General features: G+C 41.2%; 1 protein-coding gene across 2 annotated transcripts in view; it reads left to right on the plus strand.

Moving 5' to 3' along the window:
* The window catches only part of Prdm10 (PR/SET domain 10), a 150,386-nt gene that overhangs the window by 83,055 nt on the left and 47,080 nt on the right, over positions 1–20,251 (plus strand). For both annotated transcript variants that reach the window (XM_045145074.1, XM_045145075.1), the window contains exons 8-11: positions 2,788–2,991; positions 10,595–10,667; positions 13,374–13,491; positions 19,893–20,022. In XM_045145074.1, coding sequence (XP_045001009.1) covers positions 2,788–2,991; positions 10,595–10,667; positions 13,374–13,491; positions 19,893–20,022 — 525 coding nt within the window. The remainder of the gene's footprint in view (positions 1–2,787; positions 2,992–10,594; positions 10,668–13,373; positions 13,492–19,892; positions 20,023–20,251) is intronic.

Genomic DNA, 20,251 nt, shown 5'->3' on the forward strand with positions numbered 1-20,251 from the left:
GCCCATAGTAGAGGCCTTAACACATTTTTTCTTTTAATAAATGACTTTAGGGCTGGGGAGATGGCTTAGTGGTTAAAGGTGCTTGCTAGCAAAGTTGCTGGCCCAGGGTTCAGTTCCCCAAACCCATGTAGAGCTAGATACACAAAGTGGCACATGCACCTGGAGCTTGTTTGCAGTGGGAGGAAGCCCTGGTGCTGACTATTCCCTTTCTTTTTCATATTTTTATTTATTTATTTTAAATATCTTTATTTATTTATTTATTTGAGAGTAACAGACAGAGAGAAAGAGGCAGACAGAGAGAGAGAGAGAGAATGGGCGTGCCAGGGTCTCCAGCCACTGCAAAGGAACTCCAGACAGGTATGCCCCCTTGTGCATCTGGCTAATGTGGGTCCTGGGGAATCGAGCCTCCAACCCGGGTCCTTAGGCTTCACAGGCAAGCGCTTAACCACTAAGCCATCTCTCCAGCCCTCATATTTTTATTTTTATTTATTTATTTGAAAGAGGGAAAGAGAGAGAGAGAATGGGTGCACCAGGGCTTTCAGCCACTGCATGCACCTCCTTGTGCATTTGGCTTACGTGGGTCCTGGAGAATCAAACTGAGGTCCTTTGGCTTTGCAGGCAAATGCCTTAATTGCTAAGCCATTTGTCCAGCCCTCCATTCCCTTTCTCTTTCAAGTAATAGATAAATAATACTTAAAAATGACTTTAGAGGCATTGGGAATATAAATCAATTTCTAGAATGTTTGCTTAGTGTACAGGAAGCCTTGGGTTATATCCCCAGCACCACAGAAGCTAGTTGTGATGGTGCACACACCTGTAACTCCACCTGTAATTCCAGCACTTGGTAGGTGGATACCGGAGAATCAGAAGTGCAAGAAGCAAGAACAAGACCAGCCTGGGCTATATGAGATCCTTTCTCAAAAAGAAAAAAAAATTACTTTAGAGCCAGGCATGGTGGCATGCACTTGTAAGCCTAACACTTCTGCGCTGAGTCTGGAGGGTTGTGGGTGTGAGCCCAGCCATGGCTCTATATATCAATACTGCATCTCAAAGAAGGGAGGGGGGCTTTTTTCTTTGATTAGAATATATAGAGAGATCCACAGATATATGTAAACTATGTGCCAGGAATGTTTGCAAGAAACCACATTTCAATCTAAAAACAGGTTTGACCTGTTGAATTTTTTTGGGGTTTAAGAATAATTTGTTGGGCTGGAGAGGTGGCTTAGTGGTTAAGCACTTGCCTGTGAAGCCTAAGGATCCCGGTTCAAGTCTCAATTCCCCAGGACCCACGTTAGCCAGATGCACAAGGGGTCACGTGCATCTGGAGTTCATTTGTAGTGGCTGGTGACCCTGGCATGCCCATTCCCTCTCTCTCTCTGCCTCTTTCTGTCTGTCACTCTCAATAAATAAAAATAAACAACAACAACAAAAAGAATAGTTTGTTGTAACCTGGCCTTTAATCCCAGCACTTGGGAGGCAGAGGTAGGAGGATTGCTGTGAGCTCAAGGCCAGCCTGAGACTACATAGTGAATTTCAGTGGCTAGAGTGAGACCCTTCCTTGAAAAACCAAAAAAAAAAAAAAAAAAAAAAAAAAAAAAAAAAAAAACCCAGAATAGCTTGTTGTATGTTGAAATATATACATTTATTTTGATCACTATTCTTCACATTTAATGTTCTTTCTTCTATCCAGTTCTCTTTACTATTGCTTTTTATTTTGGGGTGGGGGGGTGCAGGTTTTAAGGTAGGGTCTCACTGTAGCTTAGGCTGGCCTGGAACTCATTCTATAGTTCCAGGCTGGACTTGAACTCACAGCAATCCTCCTACCTCTACCTCTCAAGTACTGGGTCTATAAGCTTTTTGAATAGCCACTCCGAGGAAGGGCAATGGAGAGTAGTGAATATTTGAGATGTATGTTTTTGAGAAGTTAGCTGCCTTGTGGGGAGGTTTTCTTTGATGAGTTCTCAGGACCTGTAAGGAAGAATGCTACTAACAAGGATAAGTATTTGCACTTGGTTCTATATTATAAGTGGATGCACTTGAATTTCCAAAGAAGAAAGGTTGAATAAACTGGAATATTATATTTTCATTTTCTGCTTATTTGTAGCATCTAAATTTCTTTAAAAAAAATATTTGTAAGCAAAGAGAGCAAGAGAAGAAGAGAAAGATAAATGGGCAGGGCCTCTAATCACTGCATAGAAACTCTAGATGCTTGCCACTTTGTGCATCTGGCTTTATGTGGCTACTGGATAATTGAAGCCAGGTCCTTAGGCTTTATAGGCAAGTACCTTAACCCCTGGGCCATTCCTCCAGCCCTGTAGCATTTATTGTATTCTTTTTATGAAATATTAACTAAGTGCATACAATTAGGTTGAGAACATTAAGATTTTTCTAGGTTGGGCTGGAGAGGTGGCTTAGTGGTTAAGACACTTGCCTGCAAAGCCTAAGGACCCAGGTTAGATTCCCCAGTACTCACATAAAGCTAGATACACAAAGAGGCACATGCATCTGGGGTTCATTTGCAATGGCTAGAGGCCCTAGCTTGCTTATTCTATTCTCTTTTTTTCTGGGAAATAAATAGGTAAATGAAAAGATGTTTTTTCTTCATAATTCTCATGAAGATGAGGCTTCAGGAAGTTCCTTTTCCCTTCTTATCTAGTAAGTCCCAGTACTAGTGACACAAGAGAAGACAGGCTGTATGGTGAAGTTGAATATTTTTATAGATTAGTGCATGCTATACTGATGGTTTTGTTATTTTGGGTGTTGCTTTTACTGTGTCTTTGCTTGCAGGTTTCTCTTGATAAAGGGGACAGAAAAGACAGGGATCTGCATGAAGACCTGTGGTTTGAGTTGTCTGATGAGACTCTTTGTAACTGGATGATGTTTGTGCGCCCAGCCCAGAACCACCTGGAGCAGAACCTGGTAGCTTACCAGTACGGCCACCATGTGTATTACACAACCATAAAGAATGTAGAGCCCAAACAGGAACTGAAGGTATGGAGCTGGGTCCACAGTGCTGTCTGCTAGCTACAGTGAGTGATTATTCAGGGCTTTTTCTAATATTTTTCCCATAAAAGGGTCCTTTCCTAATAAGTCATTTACTTATTGAGTGGTTCAGCCTTCCCTCCAGGGATTAGCTCCAAGACCCCTCACAGATTCTGATGTCTGTAGATACTCAAATTCCTTAAACAAAATACTATCATTCATTTTTTTAATCTGGGTGTGGTGGCACACCTTTAATCCCAGCACTCTGGAGGCAGAGGTAGGAGAATCATCATGAGTTTGAGGCCACCCTGAGACTACATAATGAATTCCAGGTCATCCTGAGCTACAGTGAAATCTTACCTCTAAAAAACTAAAAAAGAAAAAGAAAAAAAAATTAAGAAAGGCTTGTACCTTAATTTCTGTAAGTAGAGGTGAGATTGACTTGTTTTCTGAGAAATAAATATCTAAGAGATAGTGAATATGAGTAGACCATGAGCAGTTGAGAAAGTAACTGTGAGATGTAGCATGGTGGCACACACCTTTGATCCCAGTATTAGGGAGGTAGAGGTAAGAGGATCACTGTTCATTCCAGGCCAACTGGGGAGTAGAGTGACTTTCAGGTCAGCCTGGGCTAGAGTGAGATCCTACCTCACAAGAAAAAAAAGAAAGAAAGAAAACAGAAGAAAGGAAGAAAGAAAAGAACTTTATTAACTCAATGACAAAATAAACATTCTATTGTGATTCTATATATAAATGATTAAACTCAGGGCCTTGCACATGATAAGCAAACAATTGACTATTGAGCTATACCCCCAAACCAAGATTTCCTTTTTAAAATTTATTTATTATTATTTTTTGGTCTTTTTTTAAAAATTTTATTTATTTATAAGCAGAAAGCAGGGCAGAGAGAAAGGATGTGCCACTTTGTGCATCTGGCTTTACATGTGTACTAGGGAATCAAACCCAGGCCATCAATCTTTGCCTTTAACTGCTGAGCCATCTCCCTAGCACAGATTCCTTTTTCTGTTTTGAGATAGGGTCTCCTCTGTGCAGTCCAGGCTGGCCTTGAATTTGATATCCTCCTGCTTCCCCAGTGCTGGTATTTCAGCTGTGTGCTCTCATGCTGAGCTAACTCTAATGCTTTTTTGTTTGTTTTGTGGTGGGATCTCACAAAGCTTACATTGGCCTTGAACTCACTGCGTAGGTGAGGATGATTGAGGTACTTCCTGGTCCTCTTACCTCTGTCTCCCAAGTACTGGGATCATAAGCAGGTACCACTATGTCTGCTTTTAACATTTTGATAAGAAAAACTGAAGTGAATATTTTATATACTTTTTCATATATATATAGTTTATTTGTGAGAATTTCATATATGTATATAATGTATTTTGATCATATTCTTACCCATTCCCTTTTCTTATCCCCTCCCACTCCTGCAGAACCCTTCTTCCCAACTAGTCCCATAAAGTGAATACTTCTCAATTGTGGAGAGGAGATTATTTATTCTCTGTCTTCCTTTCTGTGTGCTGAGGATGGAACCACTGAGCTACATCCTTAGTGCTATTTTCTCTTTGAAAACAGTAAATAGAACTGTAGGGGAGATGGGCAGAAACAAATAATGATGTAATAGTTCAGTATACTGAACAGTCGTGGCTGGGGATGTAGTTTAGTGGTAGAGTGCTCGTCTAATATGTGCAAAGCTCGGGGTTTAATCTCTAATACTATGAGAATCAAAGCAAACACAGATAACAGGAAATAATAAACTGGAGGAACTATTTGTAATATAGGCTAAATGTTTAACTGTGCAAACAGCTCTACATCTTGAGCCTTGATAAACCCATGTGGACAAATGAGTAACTAGAATAGACTTGATTTGGAAGAAGCAAATAGTAAGTAAATGTTTAATTTCTCAAAAATTTAAGATGCTAAAAAGTCTGGGGGTATAGTTTAGTGGTGGAGTGTTTGCTTAGTATACATGTGACACTCCGGGTTAGATCCTCAGTATATTGCACTCCCCCCCAAAATCCACTATGAGTTAAGATCTTCATTAATTTAAATATTTTATTTTTATTTGTTTATTTGAAACAGAGAGAGAGAGATAGAAATAGGAAGGTAGAGTGAGAAAGAATGGGTGTGCCAGGGCCTCCAGTCACTGCAAACGAACTCCAGATGTGTGTGCCTCCTTGTGCATCTGATATACGTGGGTCCTGGGGAGTTGAACCTGGGTCCTTTGGCTTTGCAGGCAAGCGCCCTAACCACTAAGCTATCTCTTCAGCCCTCTCTTTCTTAATTTAAATTAGCTTTTGCTAAATAAATGGATATAGTATATTGAATGTTAGGGTTTTAAAAGTCGAGGTCATTAATTACACAATTATATTACTTTGTAAAATACAGCAAAAATGTTTTTGTCCAAGCAAAGCAAAACCTTGAAAGTTAACTGAGGAAATAATTATAAACAAAGGTAAAATAGCTGTACTAGAATTTGGTAATACAGTATTTTCTTCACTCTAAGATACCAACAACTTAAAAATTTTTTTTCATTTTTATTTATTTGAGGGTGACAGAGAGAGAAAGAGGCAGGTGAGAGAGAGAGAGAGAGAATGGGTGCCCCAGGGCCTCTAGCCACTGCAAACAAACTCCAGATGCATGCACCCCCTTATGCACCTGGCTAACGTGGGTCCTGGGGAATCGAGCCTTGAACCGGGGTCCTTAGGCTTCCCAGGCAAGTGCTTAACCACTAAGCCATTTCTCCAGCCCCACCAACAACTTTTAAGATGTACCATTAAGAAAAAGGTATTGACAATTAAACTCTACTATAATGCTTTTATAAATCAGCAAAATGATTATTTTGTAATTATTAAAGGAACTGCTTTATACTTGATTAGAATTAATTTAAAAATAATGCCACATTTGTGTGCATAACATGTCACACTTAACGCAAAATACTCTAGGTATGGGGTAGACTGTGCTAGGTGCAGTGTTGAGTTGTTTCCTCTAAAATCTCTGTGTTATTTCATCTTTGATGTTTCTCTGTCTGCTGTCATCTTCTGTACATCCAAGAATTTGTTTTTATTGACAACTTCCATAATTGTAAATATCCCATGGTAATTCCCTCCCTTCCCCCACTTTCCCCTTTGAAACTCCACTCTCCATCATATCCCCTCCCCTCTCATTCAATCTCTCTTTTATTTTGATGTCATCATCTTTTCCTCCTACAATGATGGTCTTGGGTAGGTAGTATAAGGTGCTGTGAAGTTATGGATATCCAAGACATTTTGTGTGTGTAGGAGCACATTGTAAGAAGTCCTACCCTTCCTTTGGCTCTTACATTCTTTCTGCCACCTCTTCTGCAATGGACCCTGAGCCTTGGAAGGTGTGATAGAGATAGTTCAGTGCTGAGCTCTCCTCTGTCACTCCTTCTCACCACCGTCTACCAAGAATTTTGATGAAGACAGGCATAGTGGTGGTGGCACACACCTTCAATTCCAGCACTGGGGAGGCTAATATAAGAGGACCAAGAGTTCTAGGCTGGCCCCAGCTACCCAGCAAGATCCTGGCTCAAAAGGGGGAGGGGGAGAAGAACCAATAAACAAAAACCTCAGCCAACATGTTGGTGTACACACACATATATGATGCATCTGTGCATGTGTTAAATTTTACGTTAGTTTGGAGGGGGCTTGTGCCCAGAGCCTAGAGTATGCTGAGAACTCATTACACCACTGAGCTACATACCCAGTCCTTGTAAAAAATAACAAATCAAAAGAGAGAGAGAGAGAGAGAGAGAGAGACAGCATCTCACTATATAGCCTAGGCTGCTTTCAGCCTTGCTGGTCATCTTGTCTTTGCCTCCCATGTGCTGGGATTGCAGACCATTCCACCATGCCAGACACAGCCTGCAATTCTTTCAAAATAAATGTCTCATTGTTGCCTCTGGGATGTCTTTCCATGTCACTGCTAGCCTCTGCAAGACTGGATACTTCACTTTCCCATTTGTTTGAATTCATCTTCTTTTTTCCTGGGTTGAAACACATGTGTGGAAGTTTAATAGTTCTGATTGAATCACCAGGAACTTTCTGACATTTCAATCTTGATCCCTTAGTGATGATACCCTGTGGATGCTCACCAGCTTTGTGTTGCTTTGAAATATCTGTTGGTCTAAGGGAACTGGCAGGGCTTTGGTCTCAATTTGCATTGCTTGCCAAGTTTCAGCAAGTCAAGGAGCCCCTGTGGGAGGAGCGAGGAACAGGTTGCCAGCGCTATATCTAGGTAGTAACTATAGAATGCCAGTATTTGAGACACATTTTGATTTCTCCTCCTTCTCTTGTCTTTCCTCTTTCTTCTTCTGCCATCCTTCTCCAACAAAGTACCCAGTTTTTTATGGGCTTATTTTGTTTGAGACAGAGTTCCTGTGTAGTCCTTTTGCCTTTGGCCTTCCAAGCACTGGGGTTCCAGACATGTGCCAGTATATATTGAGCTACATTCTGATCTCTTTTCTTTTCTTTCTTTTCTTTTTTTGGGGGGGTTTGAGGTAAGGTCTCACTAGCTCAGTCTGACCTGGAATTCACTATGTAGTCTCAGGGTGGCCTCAAACTCATGGTGATCCTCCTACTTCTGTCTCCTGAGTGTGGGATTAAAGGTGTATGCCACCACACCTGGCTTCTACATTTTGATTTCTGAGATGATAAAATATGAAAAAAGATATACATCTTGGAATGGATACAAATAATGTAGTAGGAAAATGATAAGCCATCTATATAGCAGAATCAGAGGAGCAGAGTAAGGAAACTATGAATACAGATTCTATAGAATATTAGCCTGCAAATGTCTCATTATATAAATACTTTCATGTCTGTGTTATTCCAAAAAATACAGATGATTAATTCATTTAGTGATTAACATGTATTTCCACTAGGAAGAAACAGATTATCTTGGGCCTGGTATGGTGGCGCACACCTTTAATCCTAGCACTGGTGAGGCGAGGGTGGGACGGTCACCGTGAATTCTAGGCCAGTCTGAGACTACATAGTGAATTCCAGGTCAGCCTGGGCTAGAGTGATACACTTCCTTTAAAAACCAAAATGGGGGAAAAGAAAACCAGACTATCTTTTTGTGTTTAGGGGACTTGTATTCTGGAGGGGGAAGTGGACAGAAAGTTGTAAAACAACAAAGAATATCAATTAAGTGCCAAAGTACAAAAAGAAGAAGTACCAGGATAGAGGCCAATTTGGATATGTTGGCTAAGGAAGACCTTGTTGCAGAAATGGAAGACTGAGGACTGTGAAATGAGTACTGACTAATCCATCATCCTTTTTGGGGGTGTGGGGGGAGTTTGAGGTAGGCTCTCTTTCTAGTGCAGGCTGACCTGGAATTCACTATATAGTCTCAGGGCCAACAATCCTCCTGCCTCTGTCTCCCAAATGTTGTTAATCCCGTGTGCCACCATACCTGGCTAATCCATCATTCTTTAGGATGTGACAACTTCAGGCTGGAAAACACTGGGCATGTTTGGGTACCTGAAAATAGGCCCAAGGGTAGATAAAATAACAAGAGCTAAGGTTGCTTAAGAAGATCATGGAGCTCTTTGGGGACCATCATTTAGCATTTCTGGTATTATATTATGAAATTAGAAACCAAGTGGAACTCTTTGTTTTTGTTTTGTTTTGTTTTGGAAGCAGGGTCTGACTGTAGCCCAGGCTATGTGATCCTCTCTCAGCCTCCCAAATTCTGGGATTAAATGCGTGAGCCACCACACTCTGCTCAAATGGAAATCTTCACAATGAAATCCACTGACTGCAGTGTGGAAAAAGGGAGGCTAGTTAGTTAGATGGCCTGGTGATAATCTAGACAAAAGAAAGTGTTGACATGAATCTGGTTGTTGGTTGAAGCACTAGAGTGGTAATGTGTCATATCTGAGGACTGTCCTTGCTAAGGGACCACTGAAGCAGATGCAGAAATCAAAGATACTTTTAGGCTTCAAGTCTAAGCACAAGGTGAAATAAAGGACCTTTGAAATTTGAGATGGAAAGGGTTTCAGATGTAACTTAGTGGTAGAGGACTTGCCTAGTGAGTACAAGGAACTGGATTTTCCATACTATAAGAACAAACTAACAGCCCCCCTTTCTCTAAAAATTGGAGATGAAAGCAGAGCATGAGGTGCATACCTGTTATCCTAGCGACTTAGCAGACTGAAACAGGAGGATCACAAGTTGGTGACCAGTCTGTCAACTTAGACCCTGTCTCCAAATAAAAATAAAAAAGAACTGGGGATGTAACTCAGTGACAGACCTTTTGCCTAGCATACACAAAACTGAGTCCAGCCGGGTGTGGTGGCGTATGCCTTTAGCTCCAGCACTCAGGAGGCAAAGGGAGGAGAATCACTGTGAGTTTGAGACCACCTGAGAATACAGAATGAATTCCAGGTCAGCCTGGGCTAGAGTGAGACTCTACCTTGAAAAACCATCCCTCCCCCAAAAAAAGCTTTGAGTTCAAATCTCAGTACTGCAAAAGAAAAAGAAAAAATGATTTTAAAAATAACATAAGATCTGAGATAGAGAAGACAAGCAGAAATGAGGAGGTGAGTTGGAAAACATTGTCTAATATGGACATGTTAAGTTTGAGCTGTTAGTGAGACATCCAACATATCAGAGTTGCAGTAGAATGCACTTGAAGGGAACAGAGAATGGACATCTAGGATGGAGATAATGACTTGGGAGTTGGAGCTTGGGATATAACTCAAGAGGTAGAGTGCTTGCCTAGTAACACTACATAAAGCAGGCATACTTATAATCCCAGCACTTGAGAGGATTAGAAGTTTAAAGTCATCCTCTGTTACATAGTGAGTTTGAGAACAGACTGGGATACATGAGACTGTCTCTGGGAGAAACAAAACAGAACAAAACAATTTTGGAGTCAGCATAGAGCTGGCTAGAGATGGATCTGTTCACAAGAGGGATAAAAGACCATAAGCCAGGTGAGATGGCGTACACCTTTAATCCCAGCACTCGGGAGGCAGAAGTAGGAGGATTGCCATGAGTTTAAGGCCACCCTAAGACTACAGAGTGATTTCCAGGTCAGCCTGAGCTAGAGTGAGACCCTACCCCGCAAAACCAAAAAAAGAAAAGAAAAGAAGATGCAGGGTTTTAGACTAAACTTTGAAGGAGCAGCAATATTTGGAAGTGAGAAGGGTAGGAGGGAGAATGTGGACGCCAGTGACATAGTCTATTGATGATCCAAGTGTAAGCTTTCTGTGACAACTATACTATGATTACAACTGTATCAAACTCTGTGTTTAACTCAAGTTTTCTTCTTTAAAAGCCATTTTATTTAGATGAAGAGACTATGGACAGAATTTCTTGTGGATTTGTTCTATTAACAAAAACATTTTTGTAAAAAGGAAGAAGAAAACAGACAGTGTCTTGATGAACAAATATCCTGATGGATGATCAGCCAGATGGGAGTTATAGGGGGAGGGTCTCTATGTGCTTTTTGTTTGTTTGTTTATAGGCTGTGGAAAAGCCTGAATTGTTTCATGTAAGCAAGAGAAATAATTTAAGCATGCAAAGCACATCTGATGATGTCCCTTAGTTCTTGACGATATCCTTGGCTCTTGCAGGTATGGTATGCTGCATCCTATGCTGAGTTCGTGAACCAGAAAATTCATGATATCTCTGAGGAAGAAAGGAAAGGTGGTTGGATTTTACTGTACTTACTTTTTTTTTTAACCTGAATTCTAAGTTGTGCATATAACACATTGCAACATCTCATTTTCCCATCTTGATATCTTTCAGAAGATACTCTAGTAGTTTTCTTTTAAAAACAAATATTTTTATTTTTCTTTTTTTTAATTTTAATTTTTAAATTTTTATTAACATTTTCCATGATTATAAAAAAAATCCCATGGTAATTCCCTCCCTCCCTCCCTCCCCCTCGACACTTTCCCCTTTGAAATTCCATTCTCCATCATATTACCTCCCCAAAACAAATATTTTTAAGCTGGGTGTGGTGGCACACACCTTTAATCCTAGCACTCGGGAGGCAGAAGTAGGAAGTTGCTATGAGTTCAAAATAACAACAACAAAAAATTTTTACTTATGACTGGAAAGATGACTTAGCGGTTAAGCGCTTGCCTGTGAAGCCTAAGGACCGCGGTTCGAGGCTTGATTCCCCAGAACCTATGTTAGCCACATGCACAGCAGGGGCACATGTCTGGACTTCATTTGCAGTGGCTGGAGGCCCTGGCACCCTGGCACACCCAGTGTCTCTCTCTCTCTCTCTGCCTCTTTCTCTCTGTTGCTCTGAAATAAATAAATAAAAATAAACAAAATTTTTTTTACTTAGTTATTTGTGAGACAGACAGAAAGAAAAAGAGGGAGCATGGGCATACTAGGGCATCTTGCCACTGCAGATGAACTCCAGAGGCATGTATGTAGGCACTGAGTAATTGAACCCAGCTGTCAGGCTTTGCAAGCAAGCGCCTTTAACTGCTGAGCCATCTCCCAGCCCTCTAGTAGGTTTCTTAGAGCTACAAATCTCCCATCTAATTCTACAATAAGATTATAATGATGTGTTTGCATTTCTCTCATGGGTGCCAGAAAATAGTATTTAACATAATGAAAACCTTTCAATATCACTTTAGAACCTTAGAGTCACAGGAAGATCCCTATCTGAACTTGTACCTCTTATGTTCTTCTCCCCCACTCCCTTTCCACTGAGGGCCCTCCTTGTGGGGTTATTGGTAATCACTATGGCGTCATGAGTCTACTTAATTTTGTTTTTAATGTAAATGTGAATGAAGTACAATATACATACAGAAAAGTACACAAATCATGAAGTACACAGCTTGACGAATTTTCACAGTGAACCCAACCTGTGTAAATCCCCAAGTATACTCTTCTCCTCTTCTCATTTCTGGTATCACACATCAATTGCTTTTTTTTTTTTTTTTTTTTTTTTGGTTTTTCAAGGTAGGGTCTCACTCTGGTCCAGGCTGACCTGGAATTAACTCTGTCATCTCAGGGTGGCCTTGAACTCATGGCAATCCTCCTACCTCTGCCTCCCGAGTGCTGGGATTAAAGGCGTGCGCCACCACGCCCGGCATCAATTGCTTATTAATGAATTGTTGCATAAATAGAATATAATATGATATATTCATTTTTTTGGTCCAGACATCTTTTGTTCAACATTTTTGAGATTTATCCACATTTTTATATAGCTGTAATTTATACATTATCACTACTGTCTAGTATTCTACTCTGTGATTATACTACAATTAATTTATCTAAATTTATTGTAGATTTGGTATACAGTGTAGTTACGATGGTTGTGCCCTTATTCTATGAAATTTACCCAATTCTGCATAGGGTTGTAAAGTGAAACATCTGTTTCCTCAGGATGCTGCATCCTCTTGGCACATTAGTATGTTGTTTCCAACCATGGAAGCTCACTTCCACAGTCCAGAGATTTTTATGAGGCTTCATCACATGGCCTGACTAATGGAATGGCCTTTCTTTCCACAACTGACATCACCTGGCTCAAAGCAACAGCCTCTCCTCACAAAGTTGAATTTTCTGGCCAGGCAAGCTCTCACCCTGAGACTTTCTCATAAAGTCCCATCAGATGAAGGACTCACCATGAATAACAAAGACCAACCCCACCACTGGGTGTGGTGGTGTATGCCTTTAATCCCAGCCCTTGGGAGGCAAAGGTAGTAGTTTGGGGCCAGCCTGGGCTAGAGTGAGACCCTACCTGGGGGTAGGGAGAGGGAAACAAAGACCAAAGAGCCTCCTATCTGGAAATTCCATGATTTTTACCTCCTAGGGGCCAGGCATAAAGGCCAGTCTGATTCATTGGCATGCAGCTAGATTATTGGCAGGTTTTGGCTCTTAAAGAGTGCAGCTATGTTCATTCTTAGGCATGTCTTTTCGTGAGCATCTGAGAGCACACTATGGTTAGGGGTACATCTGGGAGAGGAATTCCTGGATCATATGATATGCATATATTCAGCCTTTGGAGATACCACTGGACATTTTGTTAAAGTGATTGATGGTATTAATCAGTAGCTTTTAAGCTAATGGTACTAAATATACTCAACTATGAAACTTAGATTTGAATTACTAAATTAAGTACAGCTCTCCTGTACAGCACATCTAACTGTGTTGAGGGATGAGAAAGGGTAGTGTGAAGGTGCTGGTCTTTTGATGTCTTGTACAAATGTATCAGAAAATAAGATCTTAAAAGCAGCACCTGTCTGCCAGAGTTTATCCTTTGATTTTATAATAAAAAAATATGCAAATAGCACAATCAGATAAGAATGGATGGTGGAGATAGCAGGAGCTGAGTTTTTCTACTGTTTGTGAATCAGATGTTATGATTTTTTTTTCCCCATGACACAGTTCTTCGAGAGCAAGAGAAGAATTGGCCATGTTATGAGTGTAACCGCAGGTTTGTAAGCTCAGAACAGTTGCAGCAGCACCTCAATTCTCATGATGAGAAGCTGGATGTGTTTACCAGGTAGGTGAGAGGGCCTCACAACTTGATTCTTCAGTCAGTTCTGTCTGCCCATAAAGTATTGAACATTCCTAGTATGTGTGTGCACATGTATAGACAGGTAACCAGATAGGCTGCTGAGTACTGAAGGAAATGTCTTATCTGTCATCTACCATGCTGTTCCTCTTCTGTGCTAATACCCTGCATTGGGATATCCTTTTCCTTAGCTAAATCTCCCTCAGGTAGCTTCTGAAGCAGGAATGCCTGAGAGAGCATAAAGATATATTTATATTGTTTTATAGATTTTGAAAGAATATGCATCCGATTTTCACTTTTCCCAGGCAGTATGAGGTCTTTCTCAAACTCAGTTATGTACTTAGTTCCACTACATGAAGAGAACACAGGAGAGAGAGAATCCTGAAAGATGGAATGGGCATAGGCCAGATCAGGCAGGGCCTTGTGGGTAATGGTACAAAATTTGGATTTTATTCTATTAGATGGGAGATCTTTAGAGGAATTTGGCAAGGGAGTATTGTGATGTCAATTATATATACATAGACATATAACTTGTTTGTATTATGGGTGTATATTCTATAGTATGAATGTGGAAGTTACAGGATAACTTTGGGGTGTTTATCCTCACTGTTCACCATATATGAGTAGAGTCTCTCTTCTTATTTGTCACTGTGGACTCCAAACTAGCTGGCCCATTGACTGTGGGATTCTCCTACCTCCAATTCCCATTGCAGTAGGTACATTGGGATTATACATGGGTGTGCTACTTTATTCTTGGTTTATGTAGGTTCTGAGGATCTGAAATCTGGTTGTCAAGCTTATGTAGAAAGCACTTTTAACCACTGAGGCATTCTTCCCAGCCCTTCAATTTTATTTTAAAAAGGTTGGGGGGAGGCTGGAGAGATGGCTTAGTAGTTAAGTGCTTTCCTGTGAAGCCTAAGGACCATGGTTCGAGGCTCATTTTCCCTAGGACCCATGTAAGCCAGATGCACAAGGTGGCTCATGCACCTGGAGTTCATTTGCATTGGCTGAAGACCCTGGCATACCCATTCTCTCTCTATCTGCCTCTTTTTTTCTCTATCTGTTGCTCTCAAATAAATAAAAATAAACAGAAAAATATTTTTAAAAAATTTGGGGAGCCAGGCATGGTGATGCACGCCTTTAATACCAGCACTCAGAAGGCAGAGATAGGAGGATCTCTGTGAGTTCAAGGTCACCTTGAAACTATATAGTGAATTCCCGGTCAGCCTGGGCTAGAGTAAGACCCTACCTATAAACAAACAAAAAAACTTGGGGGTCGGGGAGATGGCTTAGTGGTTAAGGTGCTTGCCTGCAAAGCCAAAGGACCCAGGTTTGATTCCCCAGGACCTCCTATGTAAGCCAGATGCACAAGGTGGCACATGCATCTGGAGTTCATATGCAGTGACTGAAGGCCCTGGTGTGCCCATTCTCTCTCTCCCTCTCTCTAAAATAAATAAAAGATACAATATTTTTTTTAATATTTTAGAAAATTAAAAAAAAAAACATTTTGGAGCCAAGGAGGTGGCTCAGTGGTTAAAGGCACTTGCTTGCAAAGCCTTGACAGCTTGGATTCAATTCCCTAGCATCTACATAAAGCCACATGTATGAGGTAGCACATGCTCTGGAGTTTGTTTTGTTTTTTTTTTTCATTTGCTGTGGCAAGAGGCCATGGCATGCAAATAAATATTTTTGAAAAAACAACTTTGAATAAGAATGACAACATTGGGCTTCTGGTTAAGATGGTGTGTAGAAACCATACCAAAGTAGCCTAGGGGAGAAAAGGCCAAAAGAATGACAACATTGGTTAGCTGACAAGAAGGTGTAGTAGACAGCTTCAGGTTTGCTGAGATGAACTTCCAAATCAAGCTCAGTTATGGAGGAAGGGATTTATTGATGCTTACAGATCCAGGGGAAGTTTAATGGCAGAAGAAGCTGGCCTGCTTTCACTGCACCAAAACAAAGAGAAAAGCACAAACTTAAAAGCCTGCCACAGCACAGCACACATCAGGAATTCCAGGTAGGCATACTTTGCATATCTTTAGATTGAAATCTTAAACCCATCACCACACTTTAAGATCCGCCCAGTGACACCGCCTCCAGCCAGATGGCTGCAGATGCAAACTACAAACTAATAAAACACTGAATATATTGGGGGTCATCTATTCAAACTACCACATTCTGCCCCTGGCCCCCAATAGATTCATAACCATCACACATTGTAAATTGTACTCAGTTCAATTTCAAAGGTTCCCACAGATAGTAAGTTCTGTAAAATCAAACAAGTTAACTACTTCCAATATATAAAGGCACAGAATAAACATTTTCAACTGATATAATGCATAGCAAGGAGAGACTAAAACAATGTAAATTCAACCACCATCAAACAAACATTACACTTCTGCAGTTCAACTTCAATATAACCAAAGACTGACAGTCTCCAGATTTTCCAGTTCTGCCCCTCCAGCTGGGCAGAGTAGCCAACAGTGTTCTCTGTGGTAGTCCTTGCATAGTCCTGGTATATCCAAAACATCTTCAGGTCTCCATGCAAACCACAGTCCATCTTCCAAAGGCTCTTTCAGCCTAAGGGCATCAGACCCTGCTTCATGTTACATCTCAGCAGTGGCTCCTGGAACTGTGTACAATGCACAATCATGCCTCTCATTTTTTATGCTTCTGAAACCAATACCAGGTATGCAGAACACAGCCAAATTCTTAATTCAGGAACAAAATAAATCATAACTTTGAAGAGTAGGTTCCTTCTCCAGTCAACTCTTTCCAGAAGAGTTTGCGTTTCTATGATAAGTCTTTCCTCAGGCATCCTTTCCATTGTTTTAATGTAAAGGAGTTAAGCCATCTTCCTTAAGATTGCTAATGTGTTTGATAATAGCAGGTTCAGTAATTTAAGACCAGTCTCAGTATCTGTAATTTTAACTTGCTTGAGGTTTTCCAACTTAAAGTCATAAAACTCTCAGTCTATTATCTTTAGCCAAGCACATCAGTCCATTACAAATTTAACCTTGATCAAACAGCAGGACACAGCCAGCCCTTATGCCAGTAGCCCAGTTCCAACAAAGTCCTCTGTAGTCTTTCCTTCCCCTTAGAAAGCTCATAAGCCAAGCCTTGAAGTTCAATACTGTCTGCACTTAGCATTCTCAACCTCTCATCAGAATAGGCATAAAACTTGGTTTACCACTACAGAAGGCATCTTCACTTGCAATCACCAAGTCCATGCCAATTCTTCCAAAACAAAGGTTCTAAAAGATCAATGTCCCCCTGATCAGGTTCATCTAAGCCCACTTCTCCATACCAACTTCTGTAGCAGACAGCTTCAGGTTCTCTGAGATGAACTTCCAGACCAGGCACAGTTATGGGAGAAGGGATTTATTGAAGCTTACAGATCCAGGGGAAGTTCCATAATGGCAGAAGAAGCTGCCTGCTTTCACAGGACCAAACACAGAGAGAGAAGTACAAGCCAGAAAGCCAAAAGCCACACAGCACAGCACACTTCAGAAACTCCAGCTAGGCACACTTTGCATATCTTTAGATTGAAATTTCAAACCTACCCCCACACCTTAAAATCTGCCCAGTGACACCACCTCCAGCCAGGTGGCTGCAGATGAAACTACAAACTCTTAAAATATTGAATATATTGGGGGCCATCTATTCAAACTTCCACAGAAGGGAAGCAAGAAGTCCAGTTAGAAGCTATTGTAATAGGTCAATTTGGAAGGATTATGGGCAATAGGGTGGTACTTACGGGATAGCTGTAGGTTGCCTACACTTATCTACTTAAAATTTTAAAATTTATTTGTGTGTGTGCACGTGCGCCAGACACTTGCACTACTTTACTAATCTCCTAGGTGCTTCTCTCTCTCTTTGCTTTTTTTTTTTTGGTTTTTCTGAGGTAGGGTCTCACTCTGGTCCAGGCTGACCTGGAATTAACTCTGTCATCTCAGGGTGGCCTTGAACTCATGGCCATCCTCCTACCTCTGCCTCCCGAGTGCTGGGATTAAAGGTGTGCGCCACCACGACCAGCTCCTAGGTGCTTCTCAGGCTACCACAATGCCAATGAAGACTAATAGATTAACAGTCACATACTTTATTTTCCTTCCTTCCTTCCTTCCTTCTTTTTTCTTTTATAAGTTTTATTTATTTGAGAGTGACAGACAGAGAGAAAGAGGCAGAGAGAGAGAGAAAGAGAGAGAGAGAGAGGAAATGGATGCACCAGGGCTTCCAGCCATTACAAACAAACTCCAGATGCATGTGCCACCTTGTGTATCTGGCTTATGTGGGTACTGGGCAATCGAGCCTTGAACTGGGATCCTTAGACTTCACAGGCAAGCACTTAACTGCTAAGCCATCTCTCCAACCCTTTCTTTCTTTTTGAGGTAGGGCCTTGCTCTAGCCCAGGCTCACCTGGATTTCACCATGTAGTCTCAGGCTGGCCTTGAATTCACAGGGATCCTACTTCAGCCTTCCGAGTACTGGGCTTACCGGTATGCACCACCACACCTGGCCAGTCGCCCACATTTTTTTTAAGAGAGAGAGAATTGGCATGCCAGGGCCTCCAGCCACTATAGTCGGACTCCAGTCGTGTGCAGCACCTTATGCGAATGTGCAACCTTGTGCACTTGCGTCACCTTGTGCATCTGGCTTATGTAAGACCTGGAGAATTGAACATAGAGTTCCATGATGCTCTTTTTTTATTTTTTAAACTTATTTATTTACTTATTTGAGAGAGAGAAAGAGGCAGAGAGAGGGTAAAGAGAATGGGTGCACCAGGGCCTCCAACCACTGCAAACGAACTCCAGACACACATGCCCCCTGTGCATCTGTCTTATGTGGGTCCTGGGGAATCAAACTGAGGTCTTTCGGCTTTGCAGGCAAATGCTTTAGCAGCTAAACCATCTCCTCAGTCCCCATGATGCTCTTTCAGAGCCTCTCTATCTCTCATTCTCTCTTTCTCTCTCCCAGGGCTTTATGCGCGTTGGGTACGTATTCTTCCATTAAACTATAACACTTTAATCTCTCTCTTTCTCTCTGTCTTTCTTTGGTTTTGCTGAGGTAAGGTCTCACTCTAGCCCAGGCTGACCTGAAATTCACAATGTAGTCTTAGGGTGGCCTTGAACTCACTGTGATCCTTCTAATTCTGCCTCCTGAGTGCTGGGATTAAAGGCATGAGCTACAATACCAGGCTAGAGTCTCTTTTTAAAAGGAATCTGGGGGCCTGGAGAGATGGCTCAGTAATTAAGGCACTTGCCTGCAAAGCCTAATGACCCAGCTTTGATTCCCCAGTACCCACATAAGCCAGATGCACAAAGTGGTTCATTTGTCTAGAGTTCCTTTGTAGCAGCTGAAGGCCCTGCTGCACCCATTCTCTCCCTGCCCACCATCTTTCTCTCTGTGTCTGTCTCTCTGCTTGAAAATAAAAATAAAAAACAAAGATTTTTTTTTTAAAAAAGGAATTATTGCACATTAGAAATGAATTAAAGGGAATATAATTTATTTGGTGTTTACTAAGCATGTTGTTGGACAGTTGAATTTGAATTAAAAGTTTGTTCTGATTGTCTAGAAAGCAATGGTAAGGCAATAAAGTTATTTGAGGGCTGGAGGGATGGCTTAGCACTTAAGGCCCTTGCCTGCAAAGCCAGAGGACCCAGGTTAGATTTCCCAGGACTCATGTAAGCCAGATGTATAAGGTGGCACCTGCTTCTGGAGTTTGTTTGAAGCAGCTGAAGGCTCTGGTGTGCCCACTCTCTTTCTCTATCTGCCTCTTTCTTTTTAAAAAACTTATTTGAATTTAGCCACATTTCTGGAGGCAGAGGGAAAAGAACAAGGTGGAATCCAGTCTAATGTGACCTTCTGGAAACACACTATTAGCACATCCTGTCCTGGTTGCATTTCTTACCTCTTTCAAAAACAAAATGTTGTTGGTAGTTTGTATTTTTGTAGGGTCCCCCCCCACCAGAATAATTTTAAAACCTGTTTTTGGACTTAAGAGGGAGAAAAGATGAGAAATTTATTATTTATTAATTTATTTGGGAGGGGACAGATAGAGAATGGGCGCATCAGGGCCTCTATCCACTGCAAACAAACTCCAGACACATAGGCCACCTTGTATAGCTGGCTTATGTGGATACCGGGGAATTGAACCTGTCTGTCCGTTGGCTTTTCAGGCAAGCACCTTAACCGCCAAGCCATCTCTTCAGACCCAAGATGAGAACTTTTGAAAGCATGTATTAGCAATATAAGGTTTGCATCAGAGAAAAGAACCAATGAAAATGAGAAAAATTCAGAATTTGTTGTTAGTAAGGATCATTTAGGGAAATAATGCTATGTAGTAGTATGATGTAATCATGACTATTCTGTAACACAATCTTTGTCCCCAGAACACGAGGGAGAGGAAGGGGACGAGGCAAGAGACGATTTGGCCCAGGTCGACGGCCAGGGCGTCCGCCAAAATTTATCCGCTTGGAAATAACCAGTGAAAATGGGGAAAAGAGTGACGATGGGACACAGGTATTAGGTGATGGGAAGGAATTCCTTCTTAAATGGACTTACAGCCAACTCTGAGTAGATATAAATACAAATGCCTTTCAGATGTTCAAAACCCTGTCTTTTCTGAGCACTGCTGCCTGATAGTTAAAGTGTGTTTCATGTAGTTCAAATGGAGGTCCTAAAACAAAGTAACAAGATTAAGTTTAGTATAATCTCAAACTAGGACCTCCACCAGTGTTGCTCTAAGTAA

The sequence above is a fragment of the Jaculus jaculus genome, chromosome 3 (assembly GCF_020740685.1).
Source record: "Jaculus jaculus isolate mJacJac1 chromosome 3, mJacJac1.mat.Y.cur, whole genome shotgun sequence".
NCBI lineage: Eukaryota > Metazoa > Chordata > Mammalia > Rodentia > Dipodidae > Jaculus > Jaculus jaculus.